General features: G+C 36.3%; 3 protein-coding genes and 1 non-coding gene across 11 annotated transcripts; 3 read left to right on the forward strand and 1 right to left on the reverse strand.

Moving 5' to 3' along the window:
* Nucleotides 1-442: 442 nt before the first annotated feature.
* LOC125202903 lies at nucleotides 443-582 on the forward strand. Its single transcript, XR_007173234.1, has one exon. It is a non-coding gene; the product is annotated as a U6atac minor spliceosomal RNA (small nuclear RNA).
* A 4479-nt stretch (nucleotides 583-5061) lies between these two features.
* On the forward strand, nucleotides 5062-8296 carry LOC125190736. The gene is made up of 2 exons (XM_048088152.1): nucleotides 5062-5850; nucleotides 6223-8296. The coding sequence occupies exons 1-2, from the start codon at nucleotides 5065-5067 to the stop codon at nucleotides 7885-7887; spliced, it is 2451 nt and encodes an 816-aa protein (XP_047944109.1). The 5' UTR covers nucleotides 5062-5064; the 3' UTR covers nucleotides 7888-8296.
* Nucleotides 8297-12898: 4602 nt separating this feature from the next.
* Nucleotides 12899-15236, forward strand: LOC125203350. The gene is made up of 3 exons (XM_048101677.1): nucleotides 12899-13095; nucleotides 14080-14204; nucleotides 14785-15236. Exons 1-3 carry the CDS (start codon nucleotides 12939-12941, stop codon nucleotides 15070-15072), a joined length of 570 nt encoding a protein of 189 aa, XP_047957634.1. The 5' UTR covers nucleotides 12899-12938; the 3' UTR covers nucleotides 15073-15236.
* Nucleotides 15182-17676, reverse strand: LOC125203301 (mitochondrial thiamine diphosphate carrier 2-like). Of its 8 annotated transcripts, none has more exons than XM_048101668.1 (7): nucleotides 17247-17383; nucleotides 16925-16994; nucleotides 16466-16577; nucleotides 16202-16353; nucleotides 15923-16075; nucleotides 15672-15815; nucleotides 15182-15597 (listed from the first exon to the last, which is right to left on the reverse strand). In XM_048101668.1, the coding sequence occupies exons 2-7, from the start codon at nucleotides 16949-16951 to the stop codon at nucleotides 15388-15390; spliced, it is 798 nt and encodes a 265-aa protein (XP_047957625.1). In that variant the 5' UTR covers nucleotides 16952-16994; nucleotides 17247-17383; the 3' UTR covers nucleotides 15182-15387. The 8 variants fall into 8 exon arrangements, with proteins under 8 accessions (XP_047957625.1, XP_047957605.1, XP_047957582.1 ...); XM_048101648.1 differs by having other exon boundaries at nucleotides 15211-15597; nucleotides 16202-16329; nucleotides 16461-16577; nucleotides 17247-17676; XM_048101625.1 differs by having other exon boundaries at nucleotides 15211-15597; nucleotides 16202-16329; nucleotides 16878-16994; nucleotides 17247-17676.
* Nucleotides 17677-20940: the final 3264 nt, after the last annotated feature.

Genomic DNA, 20940 nt, shown 5'->3' on the forward strand with positions numbered 1-20940 from the left:
AGCTAATCTAAAAAATGGTCTAAGCATGAACATGTTTCTTCAATGTTATCTTTTATTTATAGGGCGGCATGCCCCAATCCCTAGGGTTGCTCCTAGTTGCTCCTTCTCTTGAGTTGACGATTCTGTCCTTCTAGATAGATGATCTTTTGTAGCAATTCACTCCATCTTGAGCTCAAGCTTCATGGTGTGCATCTTGGTTAGTATTGCACCCTTTCTGCATTCTTTTCACCTGAATTTCTTCCGACCCTTTCCTCCTGACTTAGTACCTCATCCTGCACACTTTAGCAACTATTTTTGCAAATATTATCCAATTAAGCACGTTATCTTGACCAGTAACCAAGGCCGAGAACGAGACTTATCATATATGCATCTCTACCTAAAGCAATGAAGCCTATTCTTCCAAAATATTTGGGAATGTAACATCAGAATAGTCAACATATTTGTGTTCGTAGAAAAGAGAGATGGTTGGCATCTCCCTCGACAAGGACGAGAACAGCCTTCGAGCTTAAACAATAATTAACATATTCAATTGATAGTTCTTAATTATATACTTCCTCTGTCCACGAAAAATAGTCTCATTTTGAGATGTCCATAAAAAATAGTCTCATTACTTAAAATGAAAAGTTTATCTCTCATACTTTTCTCACTTTTTCTCATCTCTTTCATACTTTACCTACTTTTTCTCTATATCTCTCTTACTTTACCCACTTTTTCTCTATATCTCTCTTACTTTACCCACTTTTTCTCTATATCTCTCTTACTTTACCCACTTTTTCTCCTTCTCTCTCTTATTTTACCAATTTCTCATTAAAACTCGTGCCGTCCACAAATGAGACTATTGTTTGTGGACAGAGGGAATAGTTCCTAATTATATTTTCCAACACTAGCATGAAGTTTGATAGTTCTTTTCACCTATATGAAACCTAACAAGGGTGTAAAAGGAATAAAGATTGAATTATGAAGCATAAAAATAAAAATAGAAATATAGAACTAAAATTCATTTGCCTAGGAAAATTCCTGAGGAAACCAAATCAAAGATACCTAACTGTCTTGTAGCGTAAATCTGGGCTCTAATGTAGCACTAGATTTAGTAGAATCAAGTTAAACAACAATAACATTCGTAATTGAAACCAAATAAGTGAAATATTAAGATTTCAACTTGTTTAAATTCAAGGAATAAATTCACTTAAACTACCTTTCAATGCAAATCCAATAATAAAAAATCAAGCAGACAATTCACTGAAACTAACCGTCAGTGCAAATTCGAGAAAAAGGTTGAGAAAAAGATTCACCGAAACTAGTCTTCAATGCAAATTCCTTCAAATATCGAGCAATCAATGCAAAATCGAGAACATAATTTGTGAAAAGATCATCACAAAAAGGAAGCTAATTGAGGGGGAATAGGCAACATCACCTTATTCTTGGTTAATTGGTTTGTCATGGTTGTTGCAATGTTTCTCTCGTTCCACAAAGACCGGATCTGATGGGTTGGGCAATCAGGGGTGAATAATATTCCCTCCATCCCACGTTACTTGAGACGCAAGTAACTTAGAACAACCCAAAATGGAATACGACGCAAGTAACTTGGGACGGAGGGAGTACTACCACGACGATGAAGAGGGGTGTGAATGTGACCTGCATGATCAGTGATAAGTCGTGTTCTAGGCCTTGGTTATTGGTTAGTATGATGCAATCGATATATTGTAAGAAAGTTGCTAAGATGTGCAGGAAGATATACATGTCAGGAGAGTGATCGAAGGAAGTTCAGGTGGAAAGGATGCTAAAAGGGTGCAACACTGACCAGGATGCATGCCACAGAGCTCGAGCTGGAGAAGAAAAAGGATTGCTAGGAAACGACCAACTATTGAAGGGGGCAAGGATGTCATTTCAGAACAAGAAGATTGCCCTAGGGATTAGGGCAAGCCACCCTATAAAAATAAAAGGCCACATGAAGAGAAAAGGGATTTTCGAATTCACAAGAAAATCACTAGTTTTACGTTTTTGGAGGCTAGCTTCACTGTTCTTCTCATTCCTCGCTCACTGGTTCATACACCGCCTGAAGACTTGCCGAAGGGGAGTCACCGTCGTTCCAACCAGCCACCGTTGTTAGAAGTTCTTCAAGGATCCACAAAACAATCTTAGCTTATTTAGTTTTATGTTTTGCTAGTTCTACTTTTATTATCTTTGCATCCGAAGTGGATTTGAGCTATTATTCTGATTTGAACACTTTGTGCCTTGAATCTCGTTGTAGTGGAAGTTTTATGCTTATTTGTTTCGTGTTTCAGCCTTGTTAAGTTTCTTTCTGCCTAGTTAGTTAGATTTAACGTTCGATCTTTCCTTTTCATGTTGAATATGTTTAAGAAGTAGATATGGTGATTACTCCCTTTTCTACGAAGTTCCGCAAGTTTAATCTTCGAAAATGCATGAGATCTATTAAGTTTCGTACTTGTCATTTTGCATGTTAGCCAGTGCACACAAACGTAGAGTTTTGCATGTTTAGTCATTCGATTTTTAAAGTTCAGGTCCAGATCTGAAGGTTCCGTGAGTTTATTTCAAGCTCTAATATGCACTCTGCATTTTCATGTTACTTGGTGAGGAAGACAACGACGCCATTTGAACTCGGGACCACTTATTGCGTTTAGCCACGTGTTACCTCTTGTCTTTTTGCTTTTTAGCTTTTCCTGCTGATCCTACTAAGTTAGACAGCCAGCGTGTCCTTTTATTCCCTTTACCTTTTGTCTAGCCATTTTTAGTAAGTTCCCACTTTTCACATGAACACTAGGAGAACAAATCTTGTATGCACGTAACAACCTCAACATGTTATAATTACAGCTCTACTGGTCAGGATAAGCGTAGCTTGGTTTAGATTTAGTCTAGTTACTCAGCCCCAAAAGCGTGGTAGCTAACCAACCCTTCCAGATTGCCGTCACAAGTGTATCTCGCCTACATCCATCTGTGTGGGATCGATCATTTACTTCATTATACTAGCCAGTAGAAGTGGGTTGATGTTTTGATAACAGGTTTTAGGCACAGACCCAATGACACGACTAGGTCTAGGCACCCTCCTGACTAGTTGAACACCTTGCACGTAAACCTGCTCTTTCAATCGGGCTCCTTCTTTTGGCCGAAAATTCAAGAACTCAGGTTGTGCAACTCTCACTTGAATTTAGGTTGGGGACGAAACAACAAAGAAGGGAATTTGAGGGGCAAAAGGGTCTATGAAGTGGCCTAAATTTAATCTAGATTCTTGGGTTTACACACAATCGCAAGGGAAGGGCTTGTCTAATCTATGAAAAGAAGATACGAAACCTAAATAAAAACAGTTCGTGAAATTTACCCCGTGTCTAGTAGGTAGACTAACAAGACAATCAATCTAGCAGAATAGCACAGATAACGAACTATATCTGAATATTTCCACATAAAATCATCAACCTCTAAAAGAACGGTAATTGAATATATGTTTATCATTCAAGATAACATATCGTTAAAAAGTCTCATAATCAAATATAATAAAAAATATTTTAATACAGTATTTTAGAAAATATTAACCCACTTTTCTATTATTAAAAATATTTTAATATTCAGATAGACATGGATTCCACCCATTAGTGAGAAATAAATCATCAACCTCTCTCTAATGGGTGAGATCCATTTTCTATTAACCCACTTTTCTTTCTATCTATCTTTTACTTTATCAATTTACATTAAAATCTGTGGCGTTAAAAAATTTCTATTTTTGGAGGATTGAAGAAGTAGTATACTCCCTCCGTCCAACTCAAGATGGCCACATTCTTAAGTGACACGAGATTTTATGAAGTGTTGTTAGATAGAATAAAATAGAGTAGAAAAAGGTAGTTGAATATTTTAACGAGGAGAGGAGAGAAGAGGTTATTTTCAAAATTAGAAAGTGACCATCTTGATTGGACAACCAAAAAAGGAAAGATGGTCATCTTGAATGGGAAGAAGAGACTATTTTCTATACTCGAATCTAGGGGTGTCAATTCAACCCGAAACCCGTGGGTCAGTTCGAATAGCCAGGTGAAATTAGTGGGTTAGGGCTATAATTTTGTAACCCGAATACAAAACGGGTTAAACGGGTTGGCCCGAACGGGTTGCGGGTCGGCCCGGCGTTGCAACTTTTAATTAAAAATTAAGTTTTAGGGGTCTTTTGTATGATTGAATTTCAAGTGACACAATCATTAGTCTTCTTCAATCTTCATTCTATACTTTTTCAATCGGTCCCACACTATCAACTTTCAAGTTCCACCTCGACTCATTATTTTATCGTCCCATCATCTGTCAGTCTTACCCAACTAAAGTCAATCAATACAAAATTAACAACTAATCTATCAAAATCTCAATATATTTATTATTTTAATAATAATTTAATAATGATTTTAATGAACAATGTAAAAATAATCATTTTAATAATAATTTAAGACATGATTTTTAATTTTCATCAGAAATTAATTATGAATAGTGTCAAAATAATGATACAAACACAAGCTTTAATTCAAATTGATTGGTTTAATTTTGATTTATCTTTGTTTATATTGTAGTTGATCGAGATGAAGTGCTTCTCTCCAATTATTATTGAAGAAAACTATGAAAGTTTGAAGATTTTATAAGATTCTAAAACTAAGAAGAGAAAAATATCTAAAATTTAAAATAATTTTATAGAGAAAATTTAAATACAATAGAATATTTTCGAAAGTTTTTAGGTCCGAATAGCCCGATGGGTTAGGCCGATTAACATCTCTACTCAATCATAATCTTAAAAAAAAATAAACAAACGCGTCCACTTCACGCACTACCGTCGCGAGTTGGTGTATATCTCTCATATGCTCTTTAAAATGGTCATTTTCTCCTCATCCATCTCTTTTTAACAACAATATATTAGGAAGAAATAAAATTAAGTAATATAGCAACAACGCAATCGCCCTCTCTCTCTCTCTAAGCAACAAGCAATCTCTCTCTCGCTCTCTCACTTCGATTTAATTTACCCCCATGAGAAGAAACTAATACCTTAAGCCCTAATGAAAGTTCTGTTGATTTAGTTGGCAGATGTCTTCATTTGCTCGACATCAGAATGGAGGTTGCGTTGATGGCATTTCTGTTAAGGAATATGACGACTCTGCTACAGCCAACACCTTTCCTCAAACTCAGTCAGATTGTTATGCTGCGGGCAAGGAATTTGGGGAGCCTGATATTCTTCCGCGTATAGGAGATGAGTATCAGGCCGAGCTTCCTCCACTAACTAGAAAGCCCATTCACATGCCCTACACTGAAACTGGACACCATTCCCTCCAAGATTTCTTCATGGGGTTGTCAATACCACTAATTTGGATTGATCTTGGGAAAAGTGATGGCCCTCAAACTGTTCAGGGGTTCAGACATCCATCTCATAAGAATGTGATTGAAATGGGGACTTTGCGCAATGGTGATAGTGAACCTTCACACAATTCAGTGAAGGGGGAAGTAAAGAGTTTACCAGTTGTAGAGAATATACCAATGTGCATTGATGAAGGTCATCGTCTGGTTCCCGGATTACCCAGTGAAAGATGGAATGATGCTGAAAAAGCTAGTTTCCTCCTCGCCTTATACTTGTTTGATAAGAACTTTGTTGAAGTGAGGCGGTTCGTTGGAAGTAAAGGGATGGGTGCAATCCTCTTGTTCTACTACGGAGAATTTTATGGCTCTGATGCATACCGTAGATGGTCAGAAGGCCAGAAGTCGAAGAGCAAGAAATGTGTTTATGGGCAGAGGATATTCTCAGGGTCGAGGCAGCAGGAGTTCTTGTCTAGGTTGCTCTCTAGAGTCTCTGAAGAATGCAAAAGTGCTTTACTCGAGGTAATTTAGATTTTGTTTTACTAATAGCTGCAAATCGTATTTCTTGATTTTCTGAGGTTTGAATATGCGAATGCTTCTTTGTGTTTGCAATAGAAAAATAAAATCAAGATGAGATTAAGTAAAGAATTTATAGAATAAACAATCTTGATGGATATGAATAAGGCTGTGGTAGTTCTATAATGCTTATATAGGGTGTTCACATGGTTGATAAATTGGATTTTACGATATATTGGAACAAGTATTTGAAGGATTTCATGATCCAAAAAAGTATGCAGTGCATAGGCTACATTATTTTTATATAGAGCTATCATCCAAAGTGAACACCTCAAGTGTTTGAATTTTGCTGAAGTTCGTTCCTTGATTTGTTCATAGGTCTCTAAAACATTTGGAGAAGACAAAATATCATTAGTCGACTATGTCTCTTCTCTGAAGGTTACAGTGGGGTTGGACCTCATTGTAGAAGCTGTTGGTGTTGGTTTGGGCAAACAAGACCTGACCGGGATGGCCTTGGAACCTCAGAGGTCGAACCATGTGACCCGTTCAGAGATACCAGCAGGAAAAGCATGCTCCGCGCTGACAACTGCTGAAATCATCAAATTCTTGAGCGGAGATTACAGGCTGAGCAAAGCTCGTTCCAATGACCTGTTCTGGGAGGCCGTTTGGCCTCGTTTGCTGGCAAGAGGCTGGCATTCGGAGCAGCCCCAAAACCAGGGTTACATTGCTGGTTCCAAGTTTTTGGTTTTTCTTCTTCCCGGTGTTAAGAAATTCTCAAGAAGGAAGCTGGTAAAGGGCGATCACTACTTTGACTCTGTCACTGACGTGCTGAGCAAAGTTGCGAAAGATCCTGGCCTGATTGAGCTCGACAATGAGGAAGCCAATGGCGGCCAGAACATGGAGAAAGATGAGTGGAGCAGCGATGTGAAGATGGAGGAAGACGAGAACCATCTGCCTTCAAGGCAGCGGCATTCGTATCTGCAGCCTCGGACTCCCAATCGCAGCATGGATGCTATCAAATTCACAGTGGTGGATACGGGCCTCTCCGATGGAAAGATAAGAGAGCTGAGGACCCTTCCTCGAGAAATATCAAGCATTATGATCTCTCTAGATGCACCTGTAGAGGAAAATATGGCTGAATCTGATATGACGTGTAAATCTGGGCCGAAGAAGCTTGCTAGCAGAAAAAATCGTGATGATGGCAAACCAGCGGCCCACCCAAAGAGAAAGAAGGATTCAAATGACAACCAGAAACCTCGAAAGGTCTCGAAACCTGTTCCAAGCCGGAAGCAGAAACAAGGCTACATCGAAAATATCGTTCCCTCTAGCAAACGGTGCAGGAAATTAAGTGGAAAAACTCATGAAGAAGCTGGAGATGGAGTGCTTCTCCACCCTCACTCGACCTCCACCGCGCCTAGATTGGAAAACAGGGTGTCTTGCAGCTCCTCAGGTGGGCACGAGTCTAACGAGACGACTCAACTTGGCTTGTGGCAGGATAAGTTGTCGTCTGCCAGCTCATCAAGAGGTAGTCCAAGTGAGAGCACTGAATTCCCTCAACCTCAGTTGTTGATTGATCTGAACCTGCCTCACGTATCACTGGAAATTGAGAATAACGTCCTCACTCCAAATCTGCCGAATAACCAGCTGGTCCAGCCAGATAGCCATGGTTTACCAGCACCTTCACCTGTTGAGGCTAGTTCCGAGCAGCAATGTGTTGCGAACACACGGAGGTTGAGCACGAGGTATCGTCCTCCGACAACTCGGGCGTTGGAGGCTGTAGCAGGTGGGTATCTGAGTATAAGCCGGAAGAGAAAGGGTAGGGACACGAGCTCGCGTGATGCACCACCAAGACCTTCACAGAAATCCCGTGTCTGGCCTGGTCCAAGTGAATCTCCCAGCAGTTCCATGGCTTCTTCACCTTCACAGATGAGAGAATCTTCTTCCCAAATAGCGGAAGCTGATAGAGCTGCAAGTACAAGTGGTACTTCGAAAGCATACAACCAGGACGATGAGCTCCCAGACAGTGAGTTAGCAGCAGCCTGAGCTCATAATTAAGAAGCTATTTTCTAAAACAGTTCTATATCGAGTTCTTGTCTGAAACACCAGAAACAGGAAAACATGGTATAAATTCTTGCTTCCCGTAACAAAGATGGATGGTTCTCGTTGAAATTCTTGATTCTCAGTGAAACGATGTTAGGTAGTGATTCTTGATGATCAGAGATAGTTCATGCTGATGGCACATATGCTTCCATTCATCCTCAAGGCCTGAAGAGATGAATATGGATGTGAGGGAATCCTTGAGGAATCATGGCTATGTGACAAGGGGTGTGGTAGCAAATTTCTTCTTCTTCTTGTCTTCTCTTTTACCCTTATAGTTTGAGTTTTTGCTGTGATTGATGATCATATGATAATGATAGTTGATAGTAGTTGATAATTGCAGTATTAATTTCCATTTTTTTCCTTCCTTTTTCTGATGAGGAGCAGTGTAATATTACTGTTAACTAGAAATCTGTTATGAGAGAATCCATCAGTAAACTACATTTTGCTGCACAGTAATAAATGACTTAAGTGTTAATAAGGAAGCAATTGTTATGCCTTTGTTGCAGTATTTGATAATATTTGTGTAATATTTACGTCCACAGTCAATGCATTCATGCATGCAAGGAGACAAACTTCCTTATCATACTTTTATTCATACTTCTAATAATTTATTATACAATTATTGAGAAATTAATTTACTTTTTTAGTTGGTTTTGAATTTTGATGCAAGAATACAGCGTAAAAATGAGCTCAACTTTTTATTTCCACATGCACGTTGATTGATGGGGTGTGTTATATTGCTAACTATTTAAGTTGCTAACTCTGCTAACTCATCAATGCAGTGTGTTAAAAATATCAACACGGTGACATTAAAATGTCAACACATAATATGAACACATTATATTGAAGTTCAACAAAATCATGTGTTGACATTTTAATGTCATCATGTTGACATTTTTAATACATTGCGTTGATGAGTTAGCAAGTTAACAACTTAAGAAAGTTAGCAATTGATCACACCCCTTGATTGATATATACATATATAGGGGTGTGTTATATTGCTAACTATTTAAATTGCTAACTCTGATAACTCATAAATACAGTGTATTAAAAATGTCAACACAGTGACATCAAAATGTCAACACATAATATCAACATATTATATTGAAGTTCAACAAAATTATGTGTTGACATTTTAATGTCATTGTGTTGACATTTTTAATACACTGCGTTTGATGAGTTAGCAACTTAAGAAAGTTAGCAATTGATCACTCCCCTACATATATATATATATATATATATAGGTTTGTGTTAAAATGACAACCCCTCTTAAAATGACAACGTGACACCGCTTATACGCAATATTATAAACGTTACACAAAGCAATATTACAAACACTACACAACAATCTATAGATTGTTGTATAGTATGTCGGATATCATTGTTCAAGAAAAATTGTTGTATAAAGATCAGCACATTGCTGCCCGTCTTTTTTCAGATTTTTTTTTGCCACGTGGCAGCTTATTATTCGTCCACGTGTACAAATGATTGGCTAGAAATGGTGGTATGGTGTTATTTTAAGGGATGGTGGCATCCTAACATGCCCCTATATATATATATATAGAGAGAGAGAGAGAGAGTCCTATTAACCACAAATCCACCCTTAAAGACCGAACTAGAGACCAAATTAGGGCCACTCATTTTTCTTAATCTTATGGTTATGATTAATTTACAATTAATTTAATATTATATATATATATATAGAGAGAGAGAGTCCTATTAACCACAAATCCACCCTTAAAGACCGAACTAGAGACCAAATTAGGGCCACTCATTTTTCTTAATCTTATGGTTATGATTAATTTACAATTAATTTAATATTTTATTAAATAAAAACGTTTTTTTTAATTTTTTTTAATTTAATTTAATTTTTTTAATTTCAATTTTTTTATTTATTTTTTTAATTTTTTTTACTTTTTTGTTTTATTTTTTTTTAAATTTAGTTTTTATTTTTTTTTTATTCGATAAAAACTTGATGGAGTAAATAATGAACTATATTAACTACATAATGAACTAAATGAATGTATGTTATGAACTTATTACTTCATTCAGTCGTGCTATTACTTCATTCAATTAGTTTATTACTTCATTTATTAATGTTATTACTTCATTCTATTAGTTTAATACTTCATTCCGTTAGTTTATTACTTCATTCAGTCATGCTATTACTTCTTTCCATTAGTTTATTACTTCATAATGTGTTATGACATAATTATCTTTCAGTTGGGTTTATGGTATTACTTCATTCCGTTAGTTTATTACTTCATTCAGTCATGTTATTGTTATGAGCTTATTACTTCATTTAGTCGTGCTATTACTTCATTCCGTTAGTTTATTACTTCATTTATTCATGTTATTACTTCATTCTGTTACTTATTAGTTCATTCCGTTAGTTTATTACTTCATTCAGTTATGTTATTACTTCATTCCATTAGTTTATTACTTCATAATGTGTTATGACATAATTATCTTTCAGTTGGGTTTATGGTTATTACTTCATTCCGTTAGTTTATCACTTCATTCAATCATGTTATTACTTCATTCTATTAGTTTAGTACTTCATTTCGCTAGTTTATTACTTCATTCAGTCATGTTATTACTTCATTTCGTTAGTTTATTACTTCATTCAGTTATGTTATTACTTCATTTCATTAGTTTACTACTTCATTTCATTAGTTTATTACTTCATTTTATTATTTTATTACTTCATAATGTGTTATGACATAATTAAATTCAGTATATAATGAATGCGAAAAATTACTTCATAACATACATTTATTTAGTTTATTATGTAGTGAATATAATTCATTATTTACTCCAGCAAGTTTTTATCGAATAAAAAAAAATTCTAAAAAAAATTTTAAAAATTTTTTTTAAAAAAAATAAATATTTTTTTTAAATTTTAAAAAAAATTTAAAAATAAATTAAAAAAGTTTTTATTTAATAAAATATTAAATAAATTCTAAATTAATCATAACCATAAGATTAAGAAAAATGAGTGGCCCAAATTTGATCTCTAGTTCGGTCTTTAAGAAGAGTTCGACATTGATCACAACTCTCTCTCTCTCTCTATATATATATATATTGAGTAGCATTATTAAATTGACCAAGATTCTCTTTACAGTTTATTCAACGGGAGAGACTAGAATTTTTTTTAGCAATTATTTGAAAAATATATCTCAATTATTTTTGGAAAAAAATGTCACATAAATTATTCCGACGATCAGAATATTGACATCACGGGCGGAGCCCCCAAAATTTTATATCCATGCAAATTTTCTTTAAATTTATTAACTTATTTTTAATTTTCCTTAAATGCCCTTCTCAGTACTTCAATATTTATTTACACTTTGTCCCCTCCTCACATCAATTCTTGGCTCCGCCCCGATTGACATGACAACCGAAATTATACCTCACTTATCCATGTGACACTGAACATCAGAATATGTAATATGTAAAAGTGTTCGTTTACTCAATTTTGTCTCATCGCTTGCGGCATAAGCTTAATTTTATCTTTGTTTTAATGCGCTTACTCGATTTTGTACTATCATCTATGACATTTCCTAAATTTTGCCCTATATAAGATATTAAATCAGAAGAAGTAAGATCGTTCAACAACAGTAAGTCTATTGAAATCCTTAAAGTCATGAGAGCCTTCATTAGCTTCATACAATTGAACTTTCTTATTTGATGTATTTTATAAAAACGATCAGTGCAAAATGCAACAAATCAAAAACATGACAAAAAAATGTTTTTACTCCTCAGAGATGTTTCTTGAATGATACAAAAATACAAAAATCCTACATTAAGCATGCTCCCAATAAAAATATACGCCACTCAAGTAGTATTTCAATACAATAAATACGTACTAGTGTATCAACACCACAAGAGAAACTCAGCAACATATTGAATCAAACTGGGTCTAAGGTTGTGTTTAGTTTTCAACTTGACTTTATTGTGATCCTTGAATGAGTATCTCGTTGTGATATTTGACCAATTTTGTTGTGAGTATTAAGTGGAAAGTGAATATAATTTTATATATTAATGTGAGAAATACTTTTTCTGAATATAAGAATGTGATATTTTTACTAGAACAATCTTAAAAAGAGAAATGAGATATTTTTTTATGGGAGAGATAATACTCCATCCGTCCCTTTAAATATGCAACATTTGCTTTTCGGCACAAGATTTTATGTAGTATTGTTTTGTGAGTTAATGAAGAGAGAGAAGTAAGAGAGAAGAAAAAATAGAGAGAGTATTGTTTCCATTTTTAGAAATGTTTCATTTTTAATGGAACGAACTAAAAAGGAAAACGTTTCATTTTTAATGAGCCAGAGGGAGTTCAACTTTATAATAAATTCATCTGTAGCCATAAACTTTGCCTCAATTTGGAAATTACTTCCTCCGTCTGCTATTAGAAGTCATATTTCGTGGCAGCACGAGTTTTAAGAAATGTTAAGAAAGGAATATGGAAAAAAGCTAGTGGAATGTGAGTCCTATTTATATATATTAGTTTTAAATGAAATGTGAGTGAAATGGGTCAGTGGAGGCCCTATTACCATTTATAGTAAAAATGAATGTGGACTCCTATTTGCTGACGAAAAAGAGTACTCTCTCCGTCCCATTGAAGATGACCCACTTTCCTTTTTAGTTTGTCCCAACTAAGATGACCCATTACTTAAAATGGAAACGCCTTTATTTCTACTTTATTCCCTCTCTCTTACTTTATTCTCTCCTCTCAATACACAAAATAAATTTGCATATAATCCCGTGCCGCCTAAAAAATGGGTCATCTTCCTTGGAACGGAGGGAGTAAGTTCCAATGAGACAATCAAATAAACACTCTAACCGATGAAACAAAATCAAGCAAAGTTATATGGATGGGACAACAATATTCCGATTGTTGATGGGCCTACAATTTCAACCCACTAACTGAAGGCCCAATACAAAAGTATACTCCATTCTCACCCCAAACATCAATTTCTCTGACAAATATGGGTCAGGCATTTCGTCGAGCAACTGGAAGAATTGGTACGACGCCGCCGCAGCTCCGGAAACCCATTGAGCGCCCACCGGCTCCACCTCCACATTCCGATTCTTCTTCTTTTCCCCTTGAAAAACACCCAACTGCTGACATCACCCAAGCTTCTGGTAATTCTCTTACTTTTCATTACTTCATTTTAGTTGCATTTCCAAAATTTCAGCTCATCGTTTTTATTTTTTAAGGTCATAGAATTTCGAATTCATGGTGATGTTTGCTGATTTTACCAATCAGAAATGCCTAGTAGCATGAGCAAGGATTCTTCCTAGTATGAGGCGAAAAGAAAGAAATATGATATGTGAAGTTTTCTAATTTATGCACATTTGATTTTTGATTAAATGTTGTTGCATCTCCTTCATCATAGTTTTTGGCTTTAGAATTAGTGTCGAGATTTTCATTATTTATTTTCTTCAAAAACAAGAAATTTATTTAGCTAAGAAGCGATGCACTGGCTTTCATCCGATAGGAATAGCTAGATAACAAACAAAGGGTATTGGATTTGACTAGAAAAATTTCATAACAATTTTATTGCTTTTTTTGTAGTCTTGTTATGAAGTAGAGCTGATACTTCCAATAATCACACATATACATATTGTGAGATAGTCTTTCACTGGCAAAAAGGATAATACAAGTCTTCCTGCTTCATCAGCGTCATGGCTTAGATAAGAGGCATCTCGGGTTATAGGTAGAGTTGGTTGATAAACATGTAAATATAGAGTTAGATAAGAGGTTGGAGAATCCTTCTCCTTTCTTCTTCATCAGCATTATGCATTTAGATAAGAACATGTTGGGTCGTGAAGTAGAGTTGGACAGGAGGTTGGTGAGTTGTTTTCTTGCAGATGGGAAATTAGAAGTCGATACCTTCTAACTTCTTCGTTGTGAACGTAGATAACAGCATCTTGTCGTAAAGTAGAGTTAACACCAATACACACACATATATTGCTAGATAAGAGGTTGGGGAATCTTTTGCGGATGGAAAAATCAAGCGGAATACAGCTACTAACTTTGTCAGAAGTCATAGCTTAGACATTGTCATAAGTGTCTTTTATCTAGTTGGTAATAACCTTATGTATTCGTTTTATGACTCTTTCAAGAGGGTGTATCAAGAGTGAACCCAGAAAATGTCCTCGAGGATCGAGACCCACAGTATGATTCCATGCTCAGCCAAATGGTGGGTAGAATTCAAGCAAAGCCTGGAGGAAAGCTTGAGATGGGCGAGGTAAGGATCCGAACTCGTTATACACACTCTTACTTATTCATCACATTAATATTATTTTTTAGTTAAACTCAGATCGCATGCTAGAACATCAATTTAGAATCTTCAGAAACAGCAATTTAAACCCGAGGGGTGTGGTCAAGTGGCATGGGACTCGTCCATCCCTAACCAAATGGTCAGGAGATCGATCCCTGCCTTAGGATATGAAGCATCCTTAAATCCTTGGGCCAACTGTCCCACCTATTGAGGTGCCTACAAATCAGCGCGGTGAATAGTCATTGGCCTATCGATGGATACCCTTGGTAAACCGAAAAAAAAAATCTCCGGAAACATGACGTTGCTTTTAATTGTGTTATAAGATCTTAAGCTACCCGTTCTCTTCTCCGACTCTTGTGTCTCTTCTAGTAATGGCCTTCATGACACAAGCTAAATTATTCTTCAAGATCTACTGTTTATAGAAAATGCACCAATTTGCTCTTATTAAATTCCTTTTACTTTGACCATCGTTCACTACTAATACAACCGATGACTGATATATTTATGTGAAATCTAACATTGCCCTGTTTCCGGGCTGTTTTGACAGGCCTCTGTGGTGGAGAGTTACAAAAGGCCTTTGCCAAAACTACGGAATACAAAACCCGAATCTGGCAGGTACGAGGATCGGTCTGCGCCACCTGGAACACTGAAGATAGCACAGCTGCGCCAAATCATTCTCTTGCACGAGGGCAAGTCGGATGAACACGATGGTCCCATGGATGCTGGCCAAATTGCCAAACGGTTCCGGATCGATGTTGCACAGGTTCAAAATATCCTCCAGTTTGTATCTCTTCCTCCAGAGGATGACCCTAAAATTAAAAATGATCAAGAATGATCACTTTTTTTCTTCTTCTAAGAGCTTCATGGTTGAAGTTTTTGATTACTACTATCTTTTCTGTACGAGGCATAGATCTTCTAGAGGTGAGAACTGGACATTGTAACAGTAGTAACAAATATTCTTTGAAACAATTAATAAAGGAAAAAAAGGATGCTCTTGAATTACACAATGTTTGGAGCCTAAAAACTTGAGAGGCTCCCTTGTTTTCTTTTTCACTACTATGCCTAAAAGTTAATATTTCCAAAATAAATGGGTATACACAATTCAATGTAATAACAGTCGTTGAGACGAAGATTAATGTAAGTATGGACTTCAATTCCTCAACCATTTTGATGCGTACTCGAAGGCCACAAACGTGACAGCAGTAGCCGGTGCAGCTTTGATGACTGATGGGACAATGCCCTTGTACAGCCCGGCTGATCCCTCCGAGCGTAGGATCTGGACGATGGCATCATGGATGTTCTGGTATGCACGAGGCCTCACCCGAGCTCCGTATCTCCGATCCCTCTGCAGGCCTTGGACCTACGAGTCAAGTTTCATAAGACAGTATCAACTGTGAATGATTGAGATTTCAAATGTTGAAAACGGTTTTATACCTGAAATCTCTTCTTCACCACATCAAGGGGATGGCAAACGGCTTTAGCGCATATTCCTGCAGCTAAACCACAGATGGAAACCTCAACGTCTGTGAGAACACCAGGGTCTAGTCTCTGGTATTGTGATCTGTTCTGTTTCCAAGCCTAGAAGAATAAGCTACCACGTCAAGCATTGCAGTACATGTAAATCATGGCGATCATAGTCAGCAAGCGAGCTTCGCATGAATAGGGAGAGAGAGAGAGAGAGAGACCATAGTCCAGCGCCTGAATGTGTCGTAGGTTCCAAACTGCAAGCCGGCATAAGGGACGATTTCAACAAGTGTGGGTGCCAATCCAGCATACAACCCGCGAAGCCCACGAGTTTCGAGTATATTGAAAAGTGCAGCCCTCATGTTTGGATATACCTGATTGTGGGAACATCATCTTTTCAGTTTTTGACAAAATTGTCTTCTACTATGCTTTCAACACATGCACAAAAATAATGATCTAAAACGACAATGCTACTTGTGGTGCACGTGCAGGATCAACACCTTTGGCTCCCCCTGTGATGCCAAGATTGTCCTAAGAAGATCAAACGGGTACGAACCGATAGTGGCAGCACATCCAGACACTGATCCACTAATGTACGAAATGTATGGACTTATCCTCAGATGGTTTTCTGCAGCAAGGAGATTGCAGAATGCTATAACAGAAATTTCAGTTCTCAAAGACGAAAGTTTTTTTCTCATTTCAAAATCAAATGATACGACGAAAAAGCAAGAATTGACAAGGGATAAGATTGTATATTACCAAACCTGTGTTGGAAGAGCCAGAAACTATTGCCTTTAACTTTTGCATAACTGCGAACTGTATTGCAGTATACGGCATAACCATAAGAAGTGCTGGAACGTTGCCCCTCCAGAATCCCTATGAAGGAATGATGAAATCAAGAAGTCGAGAACAAGGCTTAGGCATAAATATGAAAAACACCAAAGTGAAAAACGACCGATACACCTCATTCACAACATCCCATTGGTGAGCGTTTAACATACAGAATAAGGAAAGAGATACGAGGAAACTATACGACTTAACTACATGTTAATTTTAAAGTCAAGATTGCTCTCTAGCTATAGTTAGTGGAAATTCCTACATGTCAAAAACACAAATGAAAGAAGGCATAGCAGGTTGTAAATGTCAATAAGAATATTCATAAAGGCAATGCAATACCAAAAATCCTTCTTCCCGAAAGATGTCTTTTGTTGCTTGCAGCATACCGGTATACTTTGACGGACCATAAACATCTGTGCGAGGCAAAGCCCACTGTGTAGTTGGTTCCAGCTGAACCTGTATATGGTAACATTATCCTGTAAATTTAACAACCTTCATCTATGAGTTTATAGTAATACAAATAATTCCTGTGTTCTTCATCTTAATTTTCAAGAATTGAGGAGTATGATCCTAAACATGACCACCAAAATACAGTAAACCATAACAATTCCTATGCTATTCCATCAAAATAGGTATCCAACAATGTGAGATCAAATCTTCAATTCCTACAAAATGAAGGCAAATCAAATCCACTAAAAGCCTCTGTACCTGAAACCTAATCTTGATGACGTCAAGAGGTGATGTCACAGTTCTTGAAACAGCACCAGAAATTGCACCGGCGGTGGCATCAATCAAGGCCCTCTTTATCTGCCCTGCCTCTTCCATTCCCCACACACCAAATAATCGTATAACCAAGCTAAAGTTGCAACCTTTTGCAGTAAATTTCAAATGGGCTCATAAAAAAGTAAGCGAAAATTTAAAAGGGTCTGACGAAGAGCACATACAATTCCAATTTGTGAAAAAGAAAGGAACTTTAATTACAATTCATACATAAAAACCAATGGTAAAAAAAACTGACAGAAATCATGAGCAACGACATGCAAACAGAGTGATTACACCAGGAAACAGATTGCGATTGAGCTAGAGAAACATGCAAATCATTGCTTGGTTGAGACAAAATATATAAAGCCTAGTTTCATTGATGGAAATGCTGTCATATTAATTATGGCTACCGAAAAAGGGAATATAATTAATGTGAGATAGAGAGACCTTTTTAACTTTTTTTCATTTTATTGTAGTCCACATTTGCTATTATATTTCATTTAGCAATATTTCGCTCTATATTTAATCATGAAAAAAAGTTAATAGTTAATCACATTTACCTGATTAATGAATTACTTTAATGGATCAACATAATTTATTTAGGAGTAATACATAGTTGGTGTTATGTTTAGTATTTCTTTTAGCTCCTAAATTATTTTTCATGAAAGTGGACTTTGACGTTAGATGTTTTCCATTGTTTTGTGTTTGATTATACATGAGCCCATTGTTTAACTCACTCTTGTGGGTTTAAATGAAAAACAATGTTGGTTGATGAAATTGACCCTTACTTGGAAGTTATATTACATATTCGTCCCCTCTAAGTAAATTTCTATGTCTGCCGCTTAGAGAGCTTGACATTAGGCATGCTTACTGTTCAAAAACTTATTTAGGATATTTTGTCTTATATTGAAAGTGAAATACTATAAAACAATTAAGGATGTTTCTATAAAAGGAAACAATCAAGAATAGTATCTTAGAATTCATATGTCCAACAAATAAAAATGGGCTATTATGAGATTTTTATAATTTTGTAATTGTAATTATTTATTTGTGAAAATTAATTTCTAAATTTTTATAAATGATAAATATTTTTTTAATTTTATTTGAACTGTAGGTTTAACCGTTGAACCGGCGGTTCCCGTTTTATATTTCATTGAACCTGCCCAGACTGTGTGAGCCACCGAACCGTCCGGCGCTTCAGAACCACCAGGCCGGTTCCAGTTATCAACCGGTGGTTAACCGCTGATTCGTTTCGATTTGAGCATCTACTTGAGACCACTTCCAATTTCCTTTGAATTACTAGTTAAAAATCTTACAACATGAACAAAATGAAGGAAATATTTTATATTCAAGTAACTAACTGAATTCAAGTTAACATTATTTTCTTCTAAAAAAAGTCAAATCTAACATCAATTTTAAACACAACATGAGAATGGTTACAGCAAACCTCCTGCTCAATAAGAAAGCGAAAATAGCACCCAAAAATAGAAATTTGTAAAAAAATGAAGAACAAGATAGGCAATAATTCATGAAAATAACAAAATGCAGAAAAATTCAGAAAGCAAACATACAATGAAGGCAATACTGAAAAAACATGTTTCGAGTTGAACGATTGCTTGTGTACAGTAAAGTACAAATTCGCTTTTACCCAAAGGAAAAGAATTAAGTTTATTATATTATGTTTGCTTATTATTTAAAGATTTATACAAGTATTTTAAGTGTCTAAAGGGAACGAGACTTTTGCATTGTTGATTAAGTGGGGGACATGTTCATCACTGTAGGCGACTCGGTACGTATCTTGCAAAAATAAAACTAAATTTTACAACCTAGATAAGTTTTGGCTATCTATCGATAATGATTGTAGTGTTAGTTCGAAAGTTTTCTTGCCTAATAAGTAAACCAACAACACTGGTATGGTATAACAATGAATGGATCTAACGACAGATTAGTCTTTTATGGCTATTTACTGAAAGACGAGGTTTTAGTGATTGCTATTTTTAAATCTTTGTATATAACATTAGACATGTGATATTAATTGTGCACTACTTTCTCTTATTAAAAAGTGCATTTTTAATTGCATTTAGATAGGGATGATTAATGTCTGGCCGTGCTAGGATTGTCACTGCAATGAATCAAATCTCGAGAGAGTCCCCTTTAATAATGTTCCCAAAAGGTGTTCGGAAAAAAAAAATTATTGTTCAAGTAAACATTGTCGATTGGAATTCATTCATGAATAATAAATAAAGTTTCTGAACCAAACCACTCTTGGATATAACAAGATGTAATTAATTCAAGTGAATAGCAAACTTAAATTCATTCCATAAATAATACTCCCTCTGTCAGCGAATAGGAGTCCCGTTTTTCCATTTTAGTCCGTCCACGAATAAGAGATCCGGTTCACTTTTTCCATAAATGGTAATAGGGTCCCACCTTCCACTAACCAATTCCACTCACATTTCATTTAAAACTAATATATACAAGTGGGACTCCTATTCCACTAACTTTTTTTCACCAATTTTTCTTAACATTTCTTAAAATCCGTGACGCCCATAAATGGGACTACGAATGGCGGATGAAGGAAGCAATAAAGATTTCTAATAGACTCTAACTAAAATACTCTTCTGTCTCGTTGTCATTGTTTTTATCATCGTTTGCCATCAAAATTTCATCATTTAGCAGAAATTAGACTTCTTTAGTAACGTACCCAATGAACACAAAACAGATTTTTGGGCTATGGAACTTTGGAGGAACCGTAGCCATTGCCTTGTCCAGCGCTTGTGGGTCTTCATCGTCATTTTTTACTATCTCGTCGATGATGGGATCAGACTTGACATTTGTTTTTGACTCATCATCGTTTTTAGCAATAGTCTCGATGATGGAACAAGAAATGGCCTCTTTTTTGGCAAATTATGCAACTGTCTCCATCATTTTGTTGAGAAGTTTTGTCATCTCAGCGAAATTGATGACATCCTCATCAAAGAAGTTATGATAAACAGCATCCAGAAATTCTTGCCATGAGCAATTAGGATTCAAGCTTCGATACTCGTGGAGCCATGTGGATGCTGGATGGTCAAAAATCTCCTCACAAAGAACAGCCGATCGGCATTAGAGAACTTGTAATAATCAAAATATGCTTGAATATCTAAAATCCATCTTGCCGGGTTAACACCTGAAAACCAAGCAGTAGGAAGGGAGCTTGACAGCACAACAGACAGTGGCGGATCCAGGTGGGGTCGAGTGGGGTCGGCCGACCCCACCACCCTGCCCCGCAGTACCGCCGGAAAGCTCCTTTCTTCGACCTCCGACCCTACGGCGTTCGCGTCTCCGCCCCCACCTCACGCAATGTGATATGAGACCGAGCCTAGAGAAAGAAAGGAATTGAGGCAAGACCAAGTCTGGAATCTGGCAGTGGCGAGATGGCAGATGCGGCGGATGTTGAGAATGAAGAAATGTAGAGAAAGAAAAAGAGGTATTCGATTTTTTTTCAGAAGAGAGAGAAAACAAAATGGGTTTCTCAATATGGGTGAGGAGAGAGAAGGGAGTTGTCATTATTGTTTTTTCTTCCAAATATTTACATATTTACATAGGGACCTAGAAATTAGAATTAAATGGCATCAACAAAAATGTACCCATAATTTGC

Source organism: Salvia hispanica, chromosome 1, assembly GCF_023119035.1.
Source record: "Salvia hispanica cultivar TCC Black 2014 chromosome 1, UniMelb_Shisp_WGS_1.0, whole genome shotgun sequence".
NCBI lineage: Eukaryota > Viridiplantae > Streptophyta > Magnoliopsida > Lamiales > Lamiaceae > Salvia > Salvia hispanica.